Source organism: Miniopterus natalensis, chromosome 5 (genome assembly GCF_054644295.1).
Source record: "Miniopterus natalensis isolate mMinNat1 chromosome 5, mMinNat1.hap1, whole genome shotgun sequence".
Taxonomy (NCBI): Eukaryota; Metazoa; Chordata; class Mammalia; order Chiroptera; family Miniopteridae; genus Miniopterus; species Miniopterus natalensis.
The window spans coordinates 56061204-56086347 of NC_142085.1; the positions used below are offsets into that span (position 1 = coordinate 56061204).

Here is a 25144-nt window from a genome sequence, read left to right on the forward strand (position 1 = left end):
ATCTAGTACCTATTGTAGCAAGCATATGCCAGCACTTGACAAACCAAATAAGCAACAGAAAGAATTAATGTGAAGGACTCAGAAAAAGCTGGTGATGTGTAGTTCAACAGCTTTAGTGTGCATGTGGGCAGCACGGGGCTTGAGGTTGGGTTTTCTTGATTATGTACATGCAGTATAGTCAATATCATCATAATTTCTGGGTATAACATTGTCTTTAGTTCAAAGGATGGGATTAACCATATCAGCTTTTCTGTAGAGGGCTTTGCCCTCTGATCAGGTATAAGAGACTCTGTGTCAACCCAGGGTCCTAAAGGCTGCTGGAGCTTTGGACCTCTTTAAAGACTAGCTCTAGAGAAAGATGGATTAGTCTGTAGCCATGAATATGCTGTGATTTGAGGGGCTGCTCAAGTGGAAGAATTAGGACATCTACTCACCTGATATCCCTCTATTAAAGGTTATTTTCTTTGGGTTTTGACTGCTATCTAAATTAAAATCATTATAAGGATTGACATTTTGGGTTTCATTTGCATCAGATCAAGGGCCCTGAAAGGATAGATAACCAAGTGACAGACAGACTGATGAAGGAGAAGGTGGGACAAACACCTTACATCTTGTACATCAGAGTTCTATTCAGAAATGGGTTTGTCTCCCCCTTGACCACCCAGGGCAACAAAATGCTATTGGGTATTTGATTGGGATTTTTGTGTTGTTGTTTCCCTTCACCTCAGAGATTCCTGAATGGTGATCCGTGCCTGGGCATGATGAGTGAGGGTGCTATAGAGGTTCTTTGTATGAAGGCAGTCACCTGTGCTTTGAGCTAGGGAAAAATGGCAAAAGGGGATCTGAAGGAGGAACAGATCACATCCAATCAGGGAGGGGGCATCAGGTGGGTCTGTTAAGTTTGGCATCAGAAAGCTCCTTAGGCAGACACAGAATCAAGGGGTATCCATTACTTTGGATCTGTTCTTTATTCCCCCCCCCAAAGAAAAACCTAGGCAGTATCATCAAACATACTCCCCCCCCCCCCCAGCTATTCACACCCTAACCTGCTACTTTCAGTAAGTGCTTCATGAAAAGGGAAGCCAGGCTTTGTCACTTAGACCTGTGATCTCAGCAGGTTTCAATGACACACCCATCCGTAAAAACATTAGACATTCTAGTCTTTTCTCTGGTTACTTCAGTGGATCATCTTTGCACCCGGTGGGGCACCCCGCCCCATGTCAAGGAGAAGTGCACATAGGCTGCTGAAGGAAGCTAGGCTCCTAGTAACCATGGCTCTATAGATAAGAGACGCTCCAAGGTGTGTACTGCAGCCTGCACATCCTGTTCCTGAGCACACCCGAAGAGCACTTTGGTGTCTGGGTGGCAAAGAGGAATTACAGGACAGCTGCGAAGTGTAATTCAGAGGCTCTGTGTCACAAGTCCACTTACGGTGTTGAATTTGTATTGAACACACGGGTAGGTGATACATCCCCAAGACCTCTCTGCTTGGTCCTGAGGAGTTTGTAGGCTGGAGCGGAACGTGGTACTGGCAGCCCTGATGAGCGGGACAACCTTGTCGCCTGGCTCCAATGGGCATTAGCAATCTCAGGTAGAAGGAGGAAGACAAAGGTTCTGGGAAGGCCTGGTGGGGAAGCCCTGCAACCCCAGATCATCACTATCCCTGGGAAGGACTAAATTGGTGGGGAAGCAGTAAGTTAGAACTGGGGATGGGAGGACGCTCTTAAAAGGCTCCCCAAGTGCCCCAGGTCTCGATCACAAAGAACTCACTTCATAGAAATTCAATTACAGACACCTCTTCTTAGTTACATCTCCTCTCCCAATTAGAGGCCACCTGTTCTGCCACATAGATTGTAAGCTCCGGAGAAAACTCTAAGGAAGCACTCAACACTCTAGCAAACCTCTAGCAGGCACCTACCAAGTGTCAGGCACTTGGGAAGAGCTGGGAGCAGAGGGGGAATGAGACAGATTCTTCCCTTCCCAGAGGCCGGGAGCTGTCTGGGTCTCCTGAGCGAGGCAGCTGGGCCAGGACTGCCGAGAGGGCCCACCTTCCTTTCTGGGGGAGGAGCCATAACACCTCCCTGGACTGTCTCCTGGGAAGTGTTTCATAGCCAGAATCTTTGCTGGCTCCTGAAGAGGAGGGCACACCAGAGGCAACTGGCCCACGGAGGCAGCAGGGAGTGAGGAAGAGTGGCCTGGGAAGGAAGGACACAGCACATCTGAGCAGCCAAGAGTCCATGGGCCGACTCATGGCTTTTACTCAGGAGGCCCCAGCAGTTGCCGTGTGGCTGCCACACAAGTCCTCCGGGAGGCCTCACTCACTGCAGGAAAGCTGAATCAATTCCTGGGGGTGGGGTGCCAGGAAAAGGCTCCTCCGGTGATTCTGATGTTCTTCAAAGCCCTTGAAACATCTAAAGGAATTCAGGTCCTGTTCCAAATAAGCTCCTCTGGCTGGTTCTGAAACACCTGAACCAACTAAGACATTTGCTTCAATCGCCTCCCCTCATCTCTCTTTTTCTCCCCTCCCCACCATATGTAAGGGAAAGAGAGAGAGAGAATAATAAAGGCAATTGAACACTTGCCTTGAGAAGAATTGAACATGTGCTCAAAATGCATCATTACCGTAGTTACCATTTGCTAGGTGTGAATTTAATACCTGGGAAACAAAATTATCCCAGTGTGCGAGAGGGAGCAGGCTGTCTGCTTGGCTGGTGCAGGTGTGGCTGCTGAGTGGATCCCAGCAGAGAGGCCTTGCCCTTGGGTTTTGCTTCTCAACCTGCCCAGCCAGTCCCATCAGGCCCCATCTTTCACTGCTTAAGGTCAAAAGATTCCGCCCCTGATAGCTGCCCCAGTCCCCTCGTCACTGAAGACTTCAAGGGCGGAGGCCTGTGGAATAACTGAGAACTGATGTGAGGCCTTCGTGGGACTCTCTGGGCCTGGGGTGTTTATTATCATTTGGAATGGCACTCTCCCAGGGAGGGGAGGGAGGAGGGGTCCCTGGCTGAGCCAAATAACAGGAGCCAAAGGACAGCAGTCTTCTTCTGGAAAGAAAGAAAAGGACCGGCAACGGCAACAAAAAATTCCTGCAGATGTGGAATTTGAAGGAATCCAGAGAGAGCAAGCCTATTTTTAGCGGGAGTGAGAGTGCACACTGGGATAGGCGCCACAGGCTGCTGTCACTAACATTTGGCTATAAGCAACATTTTCATATTTAAACATGACAGCCCTGAAAATGGAAAAGAACCAACACTTTATCTGCTTGCTGAGTAAAAGCTCTCGCCTCCCCGGAGCCCAGTGGGAGGACCTGTTCCGTGGGACGTCTGGCCCGGCCAGGCATTGGGTTCACCTGTGTTGCCGTGGCTATTTACATGTCAGCCGTTGATGGCAGGCCACTCTGGTGGTGACAAGGATGCTGTTCTTTCCAGGTGAAAACGCTGTGCAGTGTTACCTCTGTAGGGAAAATGTTCAGCACACTTTGCTCAATTAAGCATGCATGTGTGGAAATACAACACTCAAATGAGCAGCAATAAAAATATATTAAATTTGAAGAAGTTAAGTAATACTATTGGGAAAATCAATGAACTTGAGGTGAACCCAGCAATGTCAAAAAAGAGAATCCCAGAAATGTGAGCCTTTCGGCAGCCTCCCAGACCCCAAATGAGACATCTGCATTGCATCCTCTACGCCCTGTGTGAATATCTGCCCAGATCAATATCAGGAAGCCTGGCACACAAGTTCTTTTCTGAAACTTTAAGCAGAAAGCGCTTTTCAAAGTCCTATTAGAAAATAATTCACTGGTGAGGTAGTGAGTTTGAATTTGGGGGCGGGAGGTAAGATTTCTGAGGACAGGGCCTGGAAGATGAGCTCTCCACTCACCCCCTGCCCATCTGACTGGCACTTGTTTCTATGCTGCTAAGTAATTATTGGCACTCCTGGTCAGCGGTGGCTGAAAACGGAGTGAGAAGGAAAAGAGAAAGAAAACACCAGGGCAGAACCGACAGCCTCCAGTCAACCTACATGCAGCTTGTGTTGACATTGCTACATGTCCATAGAAGTTTGAGCTTTTCTAGAACAATCAGCAAAGTAAAGCAAGATGAGAGGAAAGGTAGAAGGGTTTGCTTAGCCTCCTTTGGGCTTGGAGCAGTGGTTTCAAAGTTCAGTCTCCACACCAGCAGCAGCAGCATCACGCGGGAACTTGTTAAAATGCAGATTCTTGGGCCCCATCCCGGACCTACTAAATCAGAAACACTGGGGGTACAGTCCAGGAATTTATGGGGTTAAATTTTTGAATAAATTTAATATAAATTTATGGGGTTACATTTTAATATAGGGTAAAATATATGTAACATAACATTTGCCATTTTAACCATGTTAAGTGTATAATTCAGTGGTATTCTCAATGTTGTACAGTCATCGCCACTATCTGTTTCTAAAACTTTTTCATCACCCAGAAGAGAAACTATAATCATTAAGCGGTGTTTCCCAGCTCCCTCTCTCCCCAGACCTTGATAATCTCTAATCTATTTTCTGTCTCTGTACATTGCCTATTTTAGATGTTGCCTGTTTCATATGAATGGAATCATATAGTGCTGTCTGGCTTCTTTCCTTAGGATAATGTTTTCGGGGTTCATCCATGTGGTAGCATGTATGAGTACTTCATTCTTTCTTATGGCTGAATAATAGTCCATTGCATATGACACATTTTGTTTATCCATTCATCTGTTGATGGACACTTGGGTTGTTTCCACCCTTTGGCTATTGTGACCAATGCTGCAGTGAACATTGGTGTATAGATATCTGGAATTGGTGTTTTAACCAGCTCTCTGGATGATTCTGATGTTTACTCAAGTTGGAGAAGTCCTGGGCCAGAGCCCAGAGCTGTCTTTATGTAGGAACTCAGAACACTCAGTGGGGGCTGTGTGTCCTACTGCAGTGCTGTCCAGCCCCGCAAGGGGTCAAGGCTGTAGACACTTACGTCTCTTTGGTGCTGCAGAGACCAATATTTAGAGTTTTCCAAAGGTCCTTCTAAGACTAATCCCAGAAGAAAAATACCTGTCCAGAATTGGGGTTCTCTTTGACTTTGTTTCATGGGTGATACCTCAAAATATTTCAAAGAGATAGCAGGAAAACATTTATAAAAAATGCATAACCATTTGGTTGTCATTGAGTGGAGTTTCACTCAGGTGTTTTGTCACTCCGCGACTACCTCAATATTAGCTATAAAAAAGACCCACTCTTCTCTTTGCTGTAGAAATTGGGAATTTTTTCTTCTGAGCATTGCAGTGGTAGTCAGTGGGAAGAAAACAAAGAGAGAAGGACAATTTTTTTCACAGATAGTTGGATAATGTTTGATGATTACTGTCTTAAGAGTTTACAGGCCCCAACACATTATTCTTAACTATTAACTCCTTCTTCTTTAGAGAGGTTAAATAACTTGCTTGAGGTTGCACAGCCTAAAAATGAAAAAGTCAGGATTAGAATTCATGTCTCAGTCCAAAGTTGTTGAATAAATCTATTCGTACTGGCTGCTGGTGGTTTAAAATATTACCCTTTAGGAGACATTTGGGTTTTTAACAGAGGACTCCTAGATGTGTAATATTTTAGACTAAAGAAGTAAATCTCTAAAGGTAGAATGTTATACTTGAGGGAGAGGAAGGGGACACCTTTCCAGCAATTGCAGAATCACACCAAGTAGTCTGCAAGTTCAGCTGTCAGAATCCCTGGAGAGCAAGTTCACAAGGGTGCTGTGTGTCAGCTGGTGTGTACCTCCATGTTATGAATGAAATGGAGGTAAGATGGAGGCAGCCTGGACGATGATGGTCTGGAAGTCAAGATGCCTCAAGGACAAGGGACGTGACTGAGGATGAAAGAGCCAAGGGAACACACACCCCCATTGCCAGGCGTGTGAAGGGTGGCCCGTGTAGAACAGAATGCAGTCTTGCTGGGTGACACTGAGGGAAAGGGCCAGCCTGGGGGTAGGGGTTGCAGGAAGACAGATCTCTTCTCAGTACCAGAAAGAGTTTGCCAGCTAGTGTAAGGTGGGCACCCTTGTGAAGTAGTGAGTTCCCCTTTGGCAAAAACATCACAGTCGAGTCAGATGACCAGCCAAGCATATTGTTGCTCGGCTTCCTGTGTTGATTGGAAGGTGGGATGAAATGACTCCCTGGTGCCGGTTCAACGCCAAGGCATTATGACCTTGAACATTCATAGTTGCTGAATTGTTGTATGCTGAATGCAAAACCAGCATCAAAAGGGAATTTGATATTGATCTATTATTTTCACTTTTCAAATTATGTCTCTCCTTTTTAAAAAAAAAAAAATCACTCAGCATCATTGATGAAAATTTCTGAAATAGAGTTAATTACTCCTTGGGGATTTTGTCTCCTGTTTATAAATTGTTGCAGTGGGAGCATCAACGTGAGTCTTCTGATAATGCTGTACTGCTCTGAACTATTGGAATTTCTCCTTTTAAGATAATAATTAAAGAACTCAAATGGAACCACTCCATGGGTAAGGCTCTTGGAAGACAACAAAGCAAGAAAGCTCCAGCTGGAGTCCGAGGCGCACGCAGGGGCTGTTTGTGTTCGTCTTTCTGTTGCACTCAGCTCCCATTAGTGAGGTCTGAGGATTTGGGTGGTTGGCGTGATCATGGTCTTCAGACATCTGAAGGATGTAAACACTGAGGACGGAAGGAATTTATTTAGCTCGGGACAAAGGGTATAATTAGGGTAGGAGTAATGGAGTGAAATTAAACAAAGAAAGATTTAGACTGAATATTAGTGGGGTACTTCCAAGCAATAGATTTACGAAGCTTTTAGATATTTTCTAGGGAATGCTATTTTGTATTTTCCAAGTCAGCTGAAAATCAGAGGGACAAAGGCTGAGATAATCTTGAGGAAACCAGAGCCTCTGGGGATAAGGCAAACCGAGAGCAGAGAGCTTAGCTTTCTCTGCTTTCCTCCAGTCTTTCTTATAAACATGAAAAGCTCAGCGGGTGATCCCTTTCTGAATGACTCTGCCCACCTATAGCAAGTGCTTGCTCTTTTTAAAACCAGGAGTTATTCAAAGGATGGTGTGTTCCCAAAGGAAAAAAAAAACTGAATGTGAGAATCAGAGGAAAGTTCTGGAGAGAATCTGGGCTGATGTCTCCACCTGCTTGTTAGCCCTGCCTCCAGAGGGCAGGAAGGGGAAGCTAAATCCATCCGTCCCTGTGATTGGTGGCAAGCGCCTTGGGCCACTGCGTTAAAGCTACACTGCTGCTGAGGAAGACGGAGGCCTCAATGAGCCCCCAGCTTTTCTTTTCCTCTGGAGCATTTTCCGTACATGCAAGGTACCTATTTGTCCTTTCCAAAGTCCAGTAGGGACAACTCCTCCAAGGTGGACCCAGCCTCTGGGCACCTCCAGCCACTGTTGTGGGACTTGCAGCCTTCCTGGGCCAGCAACGCTGGGCACCAGGCATCGCGCGGAGGGTGCACGGGACCCAGGCTTCCTTCTAAGATTAATTAAAGACATTTTCATTTAGGTATTTTGCATCTGCCACTTAATAGTACTGGCAGGTAAAGCAATAGAAAAATACACTGACATTTGGTAGAGATTTTATGTTTAATCCCTCTGGAGTATTATTACTTCCCGTTTCCGCTGTGGTCACAGAGGTGGGCAGCTGGGGGCTCTTTTTCTATTACAAGGGTAGCTCCCATGTAATTTTCCACTTTGAATCCTACATCTTTTTTTATTGAGTAAAATGGTGTTTTACTCTTTAAAACAGACCATGGCTGGTCTGTGCTGCTAGCTTTGTCTTAAAAGGGAATAAAATTCTTAAATTGAAACCAAATTGGAGACTGTTCTATGGCGCGCCCTGTCAGGGGCCCAGCACAGGCACGGTCTGATGATTGCTGTGACTGCAGAAACAGTGGGGCCCACCTTCTCCGGAGCAGTGACACTGGGGCCTCAGTTCTCCATCCTTGGATTTATAGGGCCCTAGGTTGTCCTGCTGGGCTTAGAATCTCAGATTCCATTGAAGTCAGACCTCAGGCTGTCCCCCGTTGCAGTCAGGCTTTTGGGATCCTCTCTCTGTCCTCTGGATGTTCTGTGTTTGAGCTGGGAGTGGATGGCTGAGAGTTAGACCCCCAGCAGCAGAGAGAAGCACCCAGAAGCTGCTGGCAGGGATGATGAACTGGGAGGAGGGAGGGACACGAGCAAAAGCAGCAGAGTTCACCCAGGAGGGAGGCCACTGGGCACCAGAGGAGAAAAGTCGTATTGGCTTGAGGGCACTGTGGAAGGCAGGGTTAGCCCTTAATGAGGTTTTTCTGTGTGATCCTGTTTTTGAAATTTTATGCTGGAGTCTCATCACAGTGTGGGGTGACATCCAAGGAACCGCTCACGTGAGGGCATCCATTTCCTACCCCCGGCTCTGAAGAGGGGTGGTGCTCCCCACCCAGAGATCAGGGGCACTCTAAAAACCTCCAAAGAAGATTAATTTGGATTCTTGATCATTTAAAAAGTCAGTGTAATGATGAGGAATGTGTATGCTGAAAAACAGAATAAGCCACCTTCTGAAAGGTGGGGTAATTTTGGTAAAGGATTGGGTTAGCGTCGCACTTACTGTTACAGCAGCAGAGGTGTCTTCGGCTCTGAACACAGTTGTCTGTCTCAGTGTGACTCCCCTTTACTGCGTGTCAAGCTGCAGGAAGTCCAGCTGATGCAAATAGATTAATATTTAAAAGGTAATACAGGAGAATGAGGCTCCAAACATGTAACGTTTAATTATTAAAAACCCGTAATGGAATCTGAATCCACACTCACGTCTCACTGGTATGCAGCAAAAAGCTCAATTAGCCAGCGAGCTGCTCACGCCACGGCTCATTGTGACCATCACAGCACCAAGGCCGTGTTCTCTTAAAGTCTCTAGCAACATAGATATGGGCAGCTTAGGCAGTGTGATGCTTTCTCATTAGATAATTGTTGCAACTCTTTTTTAGTCAAATTGATGGGTAAAGTGACTGTATATTGTTAACAGGACTTAGAAAAGAATTTGAGTTCCTTCTAAGTGGGAGAGTTGGGAGAGCTCGATTACTTGTTAGAAATCACAGTATTAGGACATTCATGCCACTACCAAGTTTATCGAGGCTGTAAAGTGTGTGTTACAGGATGCAAGTATCTGATTAGAAGAATTTACTTAGTCCAGGAATACTTAATTACCCATCTTCCTTTTGAGACTGCAGTTCTCATGGCCCCGTAGGACACACGTGCCATTCACTCTTGATAAAGGTGAATTTTCCCTGAGACCTGTGGCAGAGGATGGCCAAAGGAAGAGAGAAAATGATCGGTGTGACTCAGAGTAGAATAAACCCTGAAAGACAGATCGAATCTATTTCAAAATCAGTGTGCCAGCAAGACTGGTTGAGGTAGCATTTCCTGATTTTATATTTTTATTCGGCATGGCAGATAAGGAGTGTCCTTTGTGTACGAATATAAAAATACGAATATGCCATTTGTTGTGCTTTAAGAGTTGCCCCTTGGTTTCAGTGGCTCGTTTCTCATGAGATGCTCATGAATTCATCTGTAATGCAGAAAATGCAGTGACGTGACCTAAAATGCTCTCAGGTGGAGCTCCAGGGTTGGGAAGGTCACACGCTAGGTAACGGTATTTATGACATCCTGCCAGGCTCTCGGGCTGTGTGGGGTAACTGGAACCGAGAGGACAGAAATTGAGTTTGTAGTGACTGCAGAAGCTGAAACCACAGGATGAAATGTAATAGGGTCTGGGGCTCGGTGAGCACAGGAAGCTGATGAGAGGTGAGGGGGGAGCTGTAGGGCCGAGAAAAGTGCTATAAGAAGATGAGTAACCTTGATTCCTGGCAGGACAGAGCCTGCTAACATGCAGAAGGGTAAATAGGAATCATGCCCACCCTCTCTACAATTCAGGCAACAACCAGCAGTTGCATGTGGAACCCTTACCATGTGCAGGACAGTGTGCTGGGGTGTAAAAGTTCAGGGGACCCAGGCCTAGGTCCCCTGGCTCTCTTATATGCATCCAGATAATTAAAGTAACATTTTCCAAAGTGTTTTTCTACAGGATCCCACTAGAAGAGGGTTCTGCCTTGGAAAGTCGAGGACACTTTGGATTAATGAAGTTCAGCATGCTTCTTTTCTGCAGAACTTCTCAGAGGCTTCAATAGGGCTCTGTGCTTTGAGAATCTACAGAAGAAACATAGGCTATGCAGCATTTACCGAACTCATTTGACTATGAGTCCTTTTTTCAGGGGCAGAACATTGATGGGACTAGTTGTTTTTCAGAAATCCTTTAGGCGATAGAGAGCTGGGGTAGGAGGGGTCAGTGAGCAGGGGGCAGTTGTAGTGGGTTTAGGGATAGGCAAGGACCTGATGTAGCAGCCACGTTTCCTTTCTGGGGTGACCTTCAGAAATAGTGCTGGTGTATATAGGTATATGTAAGAGGCATGTACTGGTGTCAGCTTCCTGCTTCTGAGCCCGCAGAAGACATTGCGTCCCAACCCTTGGGTGTCAGTTGGCCCGCCCCAGCCCTGGGCTGAGGCTGCCCTGGGCACCCACACCCGTGCAGGGTACACAATAGTAATGTGTTCCAAGGAGCTCCCCGACCACAGGGAGGAAGTGGGGGGGATTAGCAAGGACTTTGAAGTCGCTGTACCTTTGTAGATTTTCCACACCTGGAAGGTTCATGGTACGGATCAAATCAGAGAAAGTGTGTAAAGCTGGGTTATATTCTTGGTTTTCCTAGTTACGGAGATTTGTTTAGAGCCCGAGGACACAGCATGATGGACGGACTAGCCATTGCTGCCCATCCTCGCGGAGCACAGGCGATCGTTCTGGCAGCAAAGGTAGCCCCACAGTGCTAATAACCAGGCAGCGCGACTGCCCTGCTGCCCCCCGGAGCAGGCATCCTTGCTTTCTGCCTTAGCACCTGCCTTCACAGGCTCGAAACGCCCTCCCCTTGACTTCTGCTCCTGCCGCTCCAGGCTCCTTCTCCCCACCCGGCCTCGTGCCTGCTCCCCACGACTTCTGCTTACCGCCTGTCCTCTCTGGTCCCCTGGCTCCACTCCACAACCACTGTCCCCGCCACGACTTGGTGTCTTGGAGTTACCTGGATTCCCAGCTTCCCGAAGAAGACATTCTTACTGGTTTGTTACGGTACTCTGTCCCCCGTTAGGGAGAGCCACGCCAAGGCCTTGAGGCGTCTTTGGGTCCAGGCAACTATGGCCCAGAAAGCAGCGGGCTGTGGGCATGGCAGGCTCTCAGCTAGTGGGCTCTGTGCCGGTTCACGGCGGGTAGTACACGGCTCTTTTCCTCCTCTTCTTTCTTCCCTTTTTGTTCCTCCCACTTCTGCACGTGCCAGTCCGTACCAAGGGCACGCCTTGATAGAGCAGAATATACTCAATATGCCTTTTATTTCACTCTTAGATACTAAGCACTAGGAGAGAAGTCCAGCCTCACATAGTTCGATTATCCACCAACTATGCCTTGATTGTACGTAGGCCCACTGCGCAGGCTGCTTGGATCAGGCTACTCGGCCACACTCCCCTTTCTGCCCAGGAGCCAGGAGCCCAGGGGTATAGTTGGCCAAGTGGAAGTATACTTCCCATTTGTTTCCTTCTTCAGAGCAGAGCAAAGAACGATGTAGTTAGTTTTACAGAGGTTATGAGATGGGAGCTTCTACCCCCAAACTGACAATTGATGTATAATTATTGCTAGTCTTAATTTACTTGTCTCTAAAATAAGGTATGTTATCTGGCTGGCTGTCTTTTTACAGACTTCTGGTGAGTGGTATTGTGAGAGTGGCTATTGGGCCATTCGAATTTACCGGGAGAAAGGAGTTCTGTAAATAATAGGTGTGTTCAGATATATAGTTTGTCTCGTTTCACACCGTTTAGCACTTCAGACATTCAGCCTGGATGGGCAGATTGGGTTGGGCTGACCCAGGAGTTGTAAGAGGGATGCTCAGTGGAGAATCTAGCATTAGTGGGCTGTTTGCTTCCAACCAGGTAGTTATCACAGCAGGGTGGCTAAATTCATAGGACAAAGATGGAGGAGAACTGGGCAAACCCACAGTTCACAAACATCCAGGGAGCTTTTCAGAGACAAAGGAACCAACCATGTAGATCCGAAATCAGAAGTAGTCTAGCACCTCCCTCCTAGACCTACAAAACGATCACCAGGCAGGCATTCTCTCACAAGTTTTAATTAACTCAAAAAACAAGATAATAGGCAACCAAAATTATTTCATTTCCCAAAGTTTGTGACCCCAGCATTCTGGGCCTTTTAATTTGCAGTATTGTGCACCAGATGCCATAAATGTCACATTTGCACACAACCGAGCATAAAGGATTCCGTTGGTGATTCTGGCCTGGGTGACTGGTGCTGGCCTGCAGCGGAGCCTAGGGCTAAAACATCGGAGTGAGCTTAGGACCACAACCTGGCCTGCGAGCCTCCTCATTACTGCAATTATGTTGCTGTCAAACACTCCACAAGCCATTCAGAACACAGTGGAGAATTTGGGGGTCCAGTGTTTTGTTGATTTAGGTTTCTGGGTTTTATTTTTGTGGTATGCTTTTTATTTGGAAGTACACATCATAGAAAAACTCATAGTAGTGGATTTTCTCTTTGTTTTTTATAACTGAGATTTAATAGAAGAATAACTGGTAAACAGGAGCAGAGTGTAGGTAGACCTGTTGGCTGGTTTAAAAAAAAAAAAAAAAAAATATATATATATATATATATATATATATATATATATGAATGTTACTTTTTGTATTTATAATAATAAAATTAAAATATCTATATTTATATGACACTTTATATTTTTCAGAGTGCTTCCATTTTTACTGTTTGTTTTGATTGTCACAACAGACCTTGTTGTTAGCAGAGGCTTCAAGGGCACAGGAACAGGACCCAATGTTGCAGGGTGGGCAGGACTTGGGTCTTCTGATTCCCAACCCACCACTTTCCTCACCAAACCGTGCTGCTTCCCAAGTAAAGAGCAAAAGCCTGGGGCATTGGCTGACAATTGGAAAGAATATATTTAGATATTTAAGCTTCTAATCAAGAAAACTTTAAATGGTGAGGTGCAGAAGAGAGGCAAAAGCTATGCAATAAACTTTATAACTGTACACAATGAAAGCAGCAGGTATGATACAAGGAGAGATGGGTGGTGAAGACAGGGCCAGTCCTTCCCAAGAGTAAACAAAGTCATGAGCAGGAATAGATGAATGACTCTGACGTCTCTCTACCAGTGCAGAGTGGGAAGGACCAAGTTACCCTGGACTATGGGCACAAAAAGATGAACAATCTCAGAGATACCACTGAGACTTGAAGGGGAAGTTGTGCCTAGACAAACTAGAGCTAACATATAGAAATAAAATATAAAACAACACACCCCACCAACATACTGAGTAGGTGAGTACAATTCAGGAAAATATATCCTTGCAAGGCTCCTGGCTCCACTATTTGTAGGCTGTAGAATTTAGGGAAACCACGTCATCATTTTCAGTAACATGGGAAAAGCAGTAGCTTCTTTACAAGTTTGTTGTCAGAGTTAAAGAAGATAACTTAAGCGAAAGCTTCAGGCTTGGCACATAACAGATATTCAATAAATCTTTGTTTTTAGAAAGCAAAGACCTAACAGCAGCATATGACTGCTAAAAATTTACATGCTTTCTTGGGTGGCATTAATGGAGGTATAGTGTTCTGTGTGAGAGAGGGGAGAGTGCCCTGTGCCAGTCAGGCTGCTGCATTATACGCTGGGCTCCACCCTTTATGAGGGGCTTTACCAAGGTGAAGCATATGCCTGGGTAAAAGGCACAGGACAGGATAGGAGAGCTCTGGGAACTTGTCCCTGGGGAATGGGCAAAGGAACTAGAGATGTTTAAAAACAGCAATCCGGGGAAACTATGATGGCTCTTTTTTAAGTATTTGAAAGGCTGAGATTTGGAAGAGGAGTTGTCCTGTGCTGGGAGACCCTGGTGAACAGAACTACTATCAGTGGGTGGAAATGACAGAGATGTGGAGTTGCTAAATTTTCTAATCAAAGCTGTCTGACAATAAAACAAGCTGCAGAGGGCTTTGCAGTTATATTGCAACCCTCTTTAGAGGCTGCCAGAGAAGTCAGGAGAAAGACCACTATGGTGTGAATCACTCTTTGTGTGGATGGATCTGGATGGTTCTCCCTGTCACAGGAAGAGTGAGTGCCACCTGGAAGACCATCTGTGTGGGAAAGGAAGCTCAAGCTCACTGAAGGAGATAGGTTGCACTTGCCTTTGATTCTAGAATCTCAAAACAAAGTTATCAAATATTAGTCAAACGTCTTAATCCTGTAGTTTTAAAGTAAAATGCAAAAAATCCTTGAGCAGTGGGGGTAATATGGGCTTTGAGGCCAGACAGATCTAAGTTAGAGTCTGGATCTACCATCTATTGTCTGCATAGGTAATCTCAGGCAAGATATTTAACTTATCTAAACCCCAATTATCTATATGATAAGGTACTGGTGGAAATTATTGAAGTAGCCCATATAACATGCGTAGCATGGTTACTAGTGCTTGAATAATGCTAGCTGTTCTTACTAGTATAATCTATTATTATTACATCAAATTGGGGCTTCTAGTAAACAGTATAATAAAATAATTTGCGATGGAGTATTCTGGACAGATTTGAGGACTGGGTAGAGATGGGCTGAAGTGGGTCAATCCTGACCATCCGCAGGTTCACCCAGGGGGCAGAGAAATGTGCAAGAGACTGTTAGAAGAAGATTGAGTGAGGCATTGCAAGGAAAGCTTTTAGTCAGGTGCCTGGCAGATTCCAAGCAATCCGTATGCATGTAGTTGGTAAGTGAATAAGGGGTCACCAGGAGCAGCTGCAAGCCTTTGAGAAGCAGCCAGAGACTGAGCTGAGGTGCAGGATTGCCAGAGAGGCTGTTAGTTCTGCCCAGCAGTGCCCTTGACCTGGACCACCTGCACACACACAGCCTTAGTGTTATGGCATTTCAATGGCATTGCCGCTGCCACGGCCAAGGCAGGTGAGGAGCCTGGGAGGCAGAGTCAAATGAAATCCCTAGGGGAAAAAAGACTGCTTCAGATATCGCAGGGAATAGCTGCAATCCTTCCAAAAATGTCCATCGCTGATAGATGGTTAGCTGTGTTGAAAGCCACAGGTTTTACATTATGATTTTTGCAGTTTTCTACAAAGTCTGCATGAAGGAAGAAATGAAGGAAGAAATGAAGTGCTTCTCTTTGAGAGAAGCCAGGTAACTAGCACTTCACTTGTGGCACATCAGTTTGATGGGTTTCCTGTTATACTCAAGTACAACTCCAAGTCCCTCCCTCAACTTGTTTAGGTAGAGAAGAGGCTCTTCTGTTCACAAATAATGGAATTTCAGGTATTCAAATATGTATTTAGAAAACAGAGTAAGGATAAATGAGATCAAAGGTACATTTGAAAAGAGAGATATATTTTGAAAGCAAGGAGAGTTACCATGAACAAGGTAAATGCGAATCTGAAAAAAATTCAGAGGTACATTTGAAAAAAAGAGGAGTCACAGTGCTGGGGGTAGAAGAACAAAGGGGAGTTTGATATTGAGAGAGTAAAATATTGACTATTTTTTAGTTAAAACCTGTTAGTTGAATTTTAACCTTTAGAACAAGTCTGTTGATGGAGGGCACAGAGTACTCATGGGGCGGGAGGTGTGTGCAGATTTCTCCTTGACTGTTAATAGATCGATCTTGAGGTCCTCGAGGGCAGGTACTGAGTCTTTCCTGCACTGGGCCATGGTTCAGGGCCCTTTTGAGCCCAGCTTAGCACTCATTTTTTAATAAATAAAGACATTACAAATAGGAGCTCAGTTTTTCCCTAAGCTTCCCTTTGAAGCATAGATGATTAAATAAAAACAAAACAAAAATGTGCAGATGGTTAAATAAAAACGACAAAAAATAAGCTGTGTGAGGTCAGGCGGTGTTTCTTACTTAACTCATATTCCTGGTTCCTAGCCTGACACATGGTGGGCCCTCGGTGGATGTTCACATATGAATGAATAAATTGGATTTTGTGATGGCCAATTTCCAGAGCAGGTCATAGTCATAATATCTGGAGTTGGTTTTTAAAAAGGGGAGAATACTGAGTCACGGGCATGGCAAGGGGAGATGGGGTAGGACATCGCTCTCTGCTTTTACGTGGCATGTTTTCCAGGCCTGCGATTGCTGGCTGGTTATTTCTTCCTCGCGCATTTCCCGGGCCGGGCTTCTCTGCTGATGATTCCACTTTGCAGCTGAGCACCCGAGGCTCAGAGTGGCTGAGCGCTGGCCCCCCAGGAGCGGGATCTTAAGGGTGGACTAGCCGATCTCTGAGGTTCCCTTCAGGGCAGGATTTTATTGCTCTGAGATGTCTTGGGCTATTTCTGTATCCTCTCAGGGCCAAATAACTGGAAAACAGAGAGGCTGTCATTTGGCACCGGGTAGACCAGATTTTCCGATGTTTGAATGTTCCACTTTCCATTTGCATAACTTGTATTAGGAAGAGGTAAGTTTCCTTTATCCAGCTTAAAACAGAGTTTCGTGATGATATGCTAATGTTCTTAGGCAACCTAATACGTCAGCCCAAAAGAAAAAAAATCACCCTCTGAATCATGTTTGGCTGTGAGGATGGACCCGCGGTCACTGAATATAGGCCAGGATTCCATCTCTTGCTCTGGCTGTAGAAACAGACTTGGGTCAATAATGAGCCATTTGTCAATGCTTATTGAGATCCAAAAACACCAAGCCCACCTCTGCTCTGCCTTACAGAGCTCACGGCACACGTGAAAGGGAAGGATCTGCCCTGGTGACCTGGGCCAAGATTTCTGAAGTCCAGCTTAAAACTTATAGATAAGCAGAACTTGAGTCATGGTATAAAGTTCCTACAGGGCAGTTTTCCAATGAGATTTTCAGTTCTGACAGAGGTGCTCATCAGCCTCTCCTTGAGTTCCAGATCCCATTTGAGGAGAGAGGAGAGAAAGAGAGAGGCTCTCAAACTACAAAGCAAAACAAAACAAAAAAAACAAGTAAGACCCTTAAATAAAAAGAACTATGTAGCAAACATCATGTTGGAATCTAAGCCAGCAGAAAACTTACTTTGAAAATGAACTTCTCCATGAATTTGCTTAAAAAAAAAAAAAAAAAAAAAGCAATAGCCCTTGCTGTTCTAAATCCCTCTCTTGATTTCTACATGGCTTTGTATGTCTATGGTGAGGTCATCTTTTTCCTTCCTATACTCTCTAATCCGATTTTTTCAAGGACACTTGGAGTGGTGGGCTTGGGTCCCCATCAGGCTCTGCTGGGCCCCTCCCGCCCTGTGGAGGCCAATCCTCATTCTGCCAGTCAGGGCTTGGGTCAGCCCGTCTTAAAGGCCTGTGATGGATCCTGTGGCTCCGGCCCTTCCTTTGGAAGATAGTTCTGCCATGTAATGAGTCAAGCAGATCGTTCATCAGCTCTATTTTTTAATAAAACATGAATAGCACAGTTTATGGCTTCCACTATTCAAACAGCAGTTGAGCCGAAGAGGAATTATTCATTTTAATGGTTCTAACACTCATTTCCAAGCAGCCGTGCCGCTTTATCAGCTTTTGCCTGAATTAGAGATTGACTGGCCTTGGAAAAGAAGATTGCTCAGCAGGAGTTGAATAGAGCCTTCCCAGGACGGTGGGCAGCTGGACATGGTTCCTTGTCACTGCAGACAGCCCCTCTGTTACCTCTGGGACAGTCTCCTAGGAAGCAGGGTGGGGGCTGGTGTCTGAGGTGCTGTGTGCACGTGCCCAGAGGGAAGCGTGCTCCATTCTCTCTCAAAACCACGTAGGCTCATAGGAAATCTGTGGACAAAAATTTTCCTTTTCTTCCTCACACTGCCATAGAAATATCCTTGCATTAAGTTAAAATGAACTTAAACATATGGGATATTCCTGGGACATCAGCAACCATGAGAGAAACAGGCTAGGGACTGAAAAACACACTATACAACAAGCTTCATGGTATGCCTGATGCACAAGCAATACTTGTTACCACTATTACCTCCATTCACAAACGAAGAAGAAACTGACCCTGAGCTTTTCATAAGATTTCACTGCTAGTAAATAATGGAGCCCAGACTCAAACCCACATCTCTTCTCATTCCAAACCCCACGTGATTTCCATGGCATCCTTTGCCACCCCAGCGCCCTGATGGAGGCAATGTGTAAACCCAAAGGAACAGTTGATGGTGGCACCATGGGACTCCAGGGTCAGGCTGGAAGCAAGTGTTCAGGTGGGTTCAGTCTGAGGCCCTCAACTCATGCTGTAAGGTGACTACAGGCAGGGCAGACCTCAGACTCTTCAAAACACTGCTCACCCCCACCGCTGTCTTTTTACCCTCCTTTGCTTCACCCCTGAGTGTGCTCATGATTTTTGAGCTGGCCTGCAGTGCAAGATCAATGCCACATTTAACAGGCCAAGATCTGAGGAGCCAGCATCTTATTGCAAGTTACAGCTTTGCTTAAGGAGCTACAGCTTTTGAGCTGTTACCTGGGTCCTGTATTTGTGGAAAGTCAGGAGCACGTGAAGGTTGTTTTGTTTTTTCAAATTGTTGATGGCGTTCAAAGGAGTGTTAATATCCTTTTCCTGTTCCATTGCTGAAAACGTCTCTGCCTGGGTAAGAAAGATTTCAGCAAAAGGGCTTCTTAATTAAATATTGCCTGATGCCAGACTACCACTCAGAAGACAGTGGTGGGTTCCATTAATGAATGAACTTCACTTCCACAGCTGACAGCTGATTAATGTGTTAATTAGGAACCCTGCCCCCTCTCCCCGTTCCCCGAATCTTCTCTTAAGCCCAGTAGAATGTATATATTGTGCCCATGTGGGTAACCTCATGGCATACTTTGGCTTAGACTTTGGACGTTTATATAAAAATAACATGAATAGCTTTCTTTCTTTCCAGGGGAAATACAAGATGGAAAGAGTTATAGGAACCAGAAGTCCTGCCTTTCAATTTTCTTGTATCAAGAGCAAGTGATATTTCTGCTGAGGCAGTGTCTTTGGAGCAGTTTAGTGGTGTAGGTTGCCACACATTTATTTCACAGGAAAGGAGTGAATCCATCAGGCCACTGAGCTTATAAGTACTACCCTGGCAGCCAGCCACCAAAATATAAATAGTCTAAATGGACTAAAGGAAATGTTCATTCTGTTGTTTAGAATTGGACACATCCCAGGAAGGTGAATTTAATCTTTTTGAGGACTGCTGTTACGGGGTTGAATGGAATACACATTTGTTTATCTCCTTTGTGATCTTTTTGTCGTCCTGGTGATACATTATGTATTTGTGATACGAAGCATTTCAGCTGTCTCGCTCAGTGGCGTTGCATGAGCTGATTGTTTGGTCCCCAGATTGCGATCGTTAAACAGCTTCAGCCTCAGCTCTGTCCAATCTGGGACCTGTTAGGGAGAGAGTGGAACCAAAGGGGCCGGATTCCAACAGAAACAAAGCCAGGGTGGAATTAGAGGGAAGTCATCCCAGAGCCAGTGAGTTGAGCTCTGCACTTCTTAACCTTTATCTCTCAAAATATCTGAAGGAATTTTGGTACTTCTTGGGCATAATGAGGAAAAAATGCCTCATGAAGTTTAAAAAAAAAAAAAAAAAAAGCCGTCTGTGGAAAAAGAAGGGAAGGATACCTTATAACACCACAATTCAGAAAATCCTAGTTCCTGAGACACATGCTGTGTATTTCATGGATATGCAAATGCTATTAAAGAGAAAGATCTACAGTATATATTTTCACCTAGCCACTACATCTTAAGCAATCAGCTCAGGCACTTATGATGAAATCTTTAATTACCAGAAGTGTGTCATTAGTTAGATGTCGAATGAATGATGGTACTGCATTTTATTGCCTCACATGATATAACCATTTGTACCATAAATTCATTGACCTCATCTTAAATGATGTGTCCTGTAAGACAGATTTGATTCATTATGTCTTAAGTGACAGTTTTTTTTCTCTAATAATTTTTTGCTTCCTCAGAAATATTGCTTTTCTGTCTTTTTAGATGAGTGTTCTGAATGGAAATGTAGTAAGTCAAGGATACACACACATTCACACTCACATTACCCAAAATAAGACAGTCAGAAACTGTGATGCTGCAGTCAAGTAGCTAAGTATTAGGCCTTTGCTTTAACTGGAAAGTCTGATGAAATAGAATTTTGCTTGGAACTTTGATGTCTGTAATTCTTGTTATGTGGAAATAGACAAAATATGGAGGAGACTTCCTATTTGATAATTGGGGTAAATCTATAAGCGTTTCTGACTCATCAATGAATGACTGAAAGTGAAGGAAGTGCAGGGAGAACATTTAAGTTATATTTAGATTATTTTCTGTAACTCCACTTGAAAATATTTATTTAGCTTGAGGAAACAGAGAAGTCCTCTGGAGGCAAATAATCCAATCTGGCAATTTGAAAACCAATTAAGGATTTCAGAAAACTCTTTCCCCTTATGGTTTAAAAAGAAGATCCAAAAGAAATATGCCAGAAATTTTGGTGTATTATTTTAATTAGTTTAATTCATTGATGATGTATTTTAGTTCATGATGAAAAAAGTCATATTTGACCCTTCACTTCTAGCTTATAAAATGATATTCTAGGCTTTCGATGGATGCCTAACATTGAAACGGAATCAGGTGGCTTTATTTCATATTAAAATTTATATGTCATGTCATTGTACATTAACTTTATAAAAATCATCAGATCTTACAAATAGCAACTTACATGTATCAGGTTTTCACGATAGCTTATTTAATCTTTATCTAGATGATAACTTTGAGGGTCTAAAGGATTCTGTACTTATGTGTAAACTGGACATCTCAACTATGATTTTTTCAAAAGCTCCCTTAATTCTGGAGAAAACTGAAACACTGTAGTAAGACACGGGAGTATATTAGCATTGAAGTTATTTGGTTTTGGCAACAAGTATTTTGAAAGAGTAATTTGATGTGAGACCAAACAAAAAACTTAATGCGTGCCAATAAGCATTTCTTATTCAATCTCGCACTGTGAAGTATATTACCTAACAATATCAGTGAAAAAAATAGTGAGAAGGAAAAGAGTGACTTTACACTTAATTTACATCTGCCGTGAGTGTGTGCACCCACAATCACACACTAGCATGCCGCCACTGTTTACAATCAAGGAAAGCTGAGAGTTAAATGAGATGAGTAATGAAATGCTCAGCATATGTTGTTTTTTTGCATTGTTGATGTGACCAATCATTATTGAAATTTATCATCTTTTAATGCTATTAATTTATCATAGTTAAACAACAACAACAAGGGAACAACAGAGACCCTCCTCAACAAGAGCAGGGTTCCATTTAGAACAATAATGGAACCAGTGCTTTAGTGAGGAGAGACTTAAACCCTGTGGCCTCACCATTGCACTGCATTTCAGAATTCTGCGGCTGCTGCGGTGTGGATTCAGTGCTGAGGAAATGATGTAAAAAATATATATGTGAAAAAGAAAAAAAACTGTGTGTGTAATGTTCAGTCAAAAAAGTAAGGCACTGAAAGAACTATTGAAAATTTTGACATCTGTTTATCTGTTTATAGCTATGGCAAGATTACTCATATTAATTCTTGTTTAAAATGCCATATGAAGGAAAGACATTTGTGCAAACAAGAGTCATATTTGAATTGTAGATCATGCCTTCACCATCTGTGAGAGCTGATGGTGTTGCAAAATTAATGTGTTAATGAAATCACAATAATTTCTCCAAAGTAATGGGTTCTGAAGCCGAGAATGACTATTTTTTGAACTTTGATGTCTAGTGATTTCCAATTGGGAAAAGCTCTCAGCCTTTAATTAGTTCTGCAGCCCAACTTTAAAATAAATTTGGTGATGCCTTTCGTTTGCCAGGAGTGGATTTGAAGAGGGGGGGAAAAAAAGCCATAACAACTTTGGAAAACGTTCTCTGGTGTTTGAAAAGTTGTTAAATAAGACTGCATGCCAAGAAATGTCACCAAAATTCTGACTACTGAGAGAAAGTGGGCAAACAGCTCAGAAAATAATTCTAGCTTGCTGCGACACCACAGGTTGGGCATAGCTAAACCTCACACAGGCGTCATGACTAATTCCAAGTTTCCCCTTGGAAGGCAGACGTAATGATGCTCCGCGCTTTGTGTTATTGGTTAACACAGGCCACCCTTTCCAACTGCATTATCAAACACAGTCAATAGTGCAGAGTGACTTTGCGTGAGGAGAATTTTAAGGGGCTGTATTTCAAAGCCCACTGAACTTTCTGGAGAATCCTCTCCAAAACCATTAAATTTGCATTTACAATGAACCTCTTTGACAAGTGAAAATGCGTGGGCAGGTATATGTATGCCTTTCTGTCAGATCCACCTTGAAGGAGACAACACAATTTCTTATTTATTTATTTTTTTCCTAAGTAGGAAAGGGTGATAATTGCTGTTCTGAAGAGTTAATATTAATAAAGCAACTCTGGCTTCCAGGGAGAAATAATTTTACAAACATTTAAGAATTTTACGTTTTGGAAGGAAGCACTTTCAGCCCTTTTGGAAAATTGTGATAAAGTCTGAAAGAACCTTTACGTGACACATGAAACACCGCCTACCAGAGGGCATTGCTTATCTTACCTTTTTCTTTTTATTACTGTGTTGTAGGTATGTGACTGGTGTAAGCACATCAGACACACAAAAGAATATCTGGATTTTGGGGACGGGGAAAGAAGGCTTCAGTTCTGCAGCGCAAAATGTCTCAATCAATACAAAATGGACATTTTCTACAAAGAGACACAGGCCAATCTTCCAGCTGGGCTGTGCAGCACATTACACCCTCCCATGGAAAATAAAGCAGAAGGCACCGGGGTGCAGCTGCTCACTCCAGACTCTTGGAATATCCCTCTGACAGATGCTCGGAGGAAGGCCCCCTCCCCGGTGGCTGCAGCTGGCCAAAGCCAGGGCCCTGGCCCGTCGGCGTCCACCACCGTCTCTCCATCTGACACCGCCAACTGCTCTGTCACTAAGATCCCCACGCCCGTGCCCAAGTCCATACCCATCAGCGAGACTGCAAACATCCCTCCCGTCGCCGTCCAGCCACCTGCTAGCATCGGGCCCCCCCTCGGAGTCCCGCCCCGCAGCCCTCCCATGGTGATGACCAACCGCGGCCCGGTGCCGCTGCCCATCTTCATGGAGCAGCAGATCATGCAGCAGATCCGCCCGCCCTTCATCCGCGGGCCGCCGCACCACGCCTCCAACCCCAACAGCCCCCTGTCCAACCCCATGCTCCCCGGCATCGGGCCCCCGCCCGGCGGCCCCAGGAACCTGGGCCCCACCTCCAGCCCCATGCATCGGCCCATGCTGTCGCCCCACATCCACCCCCCGAGCACCCCCACCATGCCTGGGAACCCCCCGGGCCTGCTGCCCCCGCCGCCCCCGGGCGCGCCCTTGCCGAGTCTCCCCTTCCCGCCGGTGAGCATGATGCCCAACGGCCCGATGCCCGTGCCCCAGATGATGAATTTCGGGCTGCCCTCCCTGGCCCCGCTCGTGCCACCCCCCACCTTGCTCGTGCCATACCCCGTGATCGTGCCCCTGCCGGTGCCCATCCCCATCCCCATCCCCATCCCTCACGTCAATGATTCCAAGCCCCCCAACGGGTTTTCCAGCAACGGGGAGAACTTCATTCCGAGCGCCCCTGGCGACTCCTCGGCGGCAGGCGGCAAGCCAGGCGGACACTCCCTGTCCCCCCGGGACTCCAAGCAGGGCTCGTCCAAGTCCGCGGACTCGCCGCCCGGCTGCTCGGGCCAGGCCCTGAGCCTGGCGCCCGCGCCCGCGGAGCACGGCCGGGGCGACGTGGTGGACCTGACGCGGCGCGCGGGCAGCCCCCCGGGCGCGGGCCAGCTCGGCTTCCCGGGCGTGCTGCAGGGCCCGCAGGACGGCGTCATCGACCTGACGGTGGGCCACCGGGCCCGGCTGCACAACGTGATCCACCGCGCGATGCACGCGCACGTCAAGGCGGAGCGCGAGCCGGGCGCGGCGGAGCGCAGGACCTGCGGCGGCTGCAGGGACGGCCACTGCAGCCCGCCCGCCGCGGGCGACCCGGGCCCCGGCGCCCCCGCGGGCCCCGAGGCGGCCGCCGCCTGCAACGTCATCGTGAACGGCACGCGCGCCGCCGCCGCCGCCGAGGGCGCCAAGGGCGCGGAGCCGCCGCCCGAGCAGCCCCCGCCGCCGCCGCCGCCGCCCGCGCCCCCCAAGAAGCTGCTGTCGCCCGAAGAGCCCGCGGTGAGCGAGCTGGAGTCGGTCAAGGAGAACAACTGTGCTTCCAACTGCCACCTGGACGGGGAGGCGGCCAAAAAGCTGATGGGGGACGAGGCCCTGGCGGGGGGCGACAAGTCGGACCCGAACCTTAACAACCCCGCGGACGAGGACCACGCCTATGCTTTGCGGATGCTGCCCAAGGCGGGCTGCGTGATCCAGCCTGTGCCAAAACCCGTGGAGAAGGCCGCCATGGCGCCCTGCATCATCTCCTCGCCCATGCTCGGCGCGGGGCCCGAGGACCTGGAGCCTCCGCTCAAAAGGAGGTGCCTCCGAATTAGAAATCAGAATAAGTAAAAGGTTTGTATGTCCCCCGGGCGCTCCTCCGCAGGCGGTGCGCCGCTCCTTCCTTCCCGCAAGGCAGCGGGAGAGAGCCGAGTGGATAACCGTGACCGCACCTTCCAGGTTTTGCAATACAGCGTGTGGTCACCCGCTATCCCCACGTTGCTCCAGCAGCATCCCCCTTTTACAGTTGACGAAACTGAGTCTCAGCGTGTAAGTGCCATGCCCGAGGTCACTTACTTAATGGTAAAGCCCAGTCTCGAACCTAACTTGAGACGCTCTCTCCTTAATTGCACTTTTATGATTATGCTCTGTGATGCATCGTATTGAAAGGGGGCGGGGGGGATGTGGAGGGAAAGGAGAGGTTACTGGGCACCGGTAAGTGTTCAGTCATGAGGTTTACAGAGCTGTGTAAAAGGTAAGCTGGGCCACTTCCTGGAGCTGGCATTCACGTGGGCAGGATGTCCCAACTCACCAAATGTTCTTGATAACCGCAGGGTTCCATTTGCAAG

At 46.2% G+C, this 25144-nt stretch overlaps 1 protein-coding gene across 1 annotated transcript in view; it reads left to right on the top strand.

Annotated features, from left to right (window-relative positions):
* The window catches only part of SOBP (sine oculis binding protein homolog), a 153185-nt gene that overhangs the window by 108806 nt on the left and 19235 nt on the right, over positions 1-25144 (top strand). The window contains exon 6 of the mRNA XM_087817540.1: positions 22701-24650. Within this exon, the coding sequence (XP_087673666.1) occupies positions 22701-24647 (1947 nt within the window). The 3' untranslated portion in view covers positions 24648-24650. The remainder of the gene's footprint in view (positions 1-22700; positions 24651-25144) is intronic.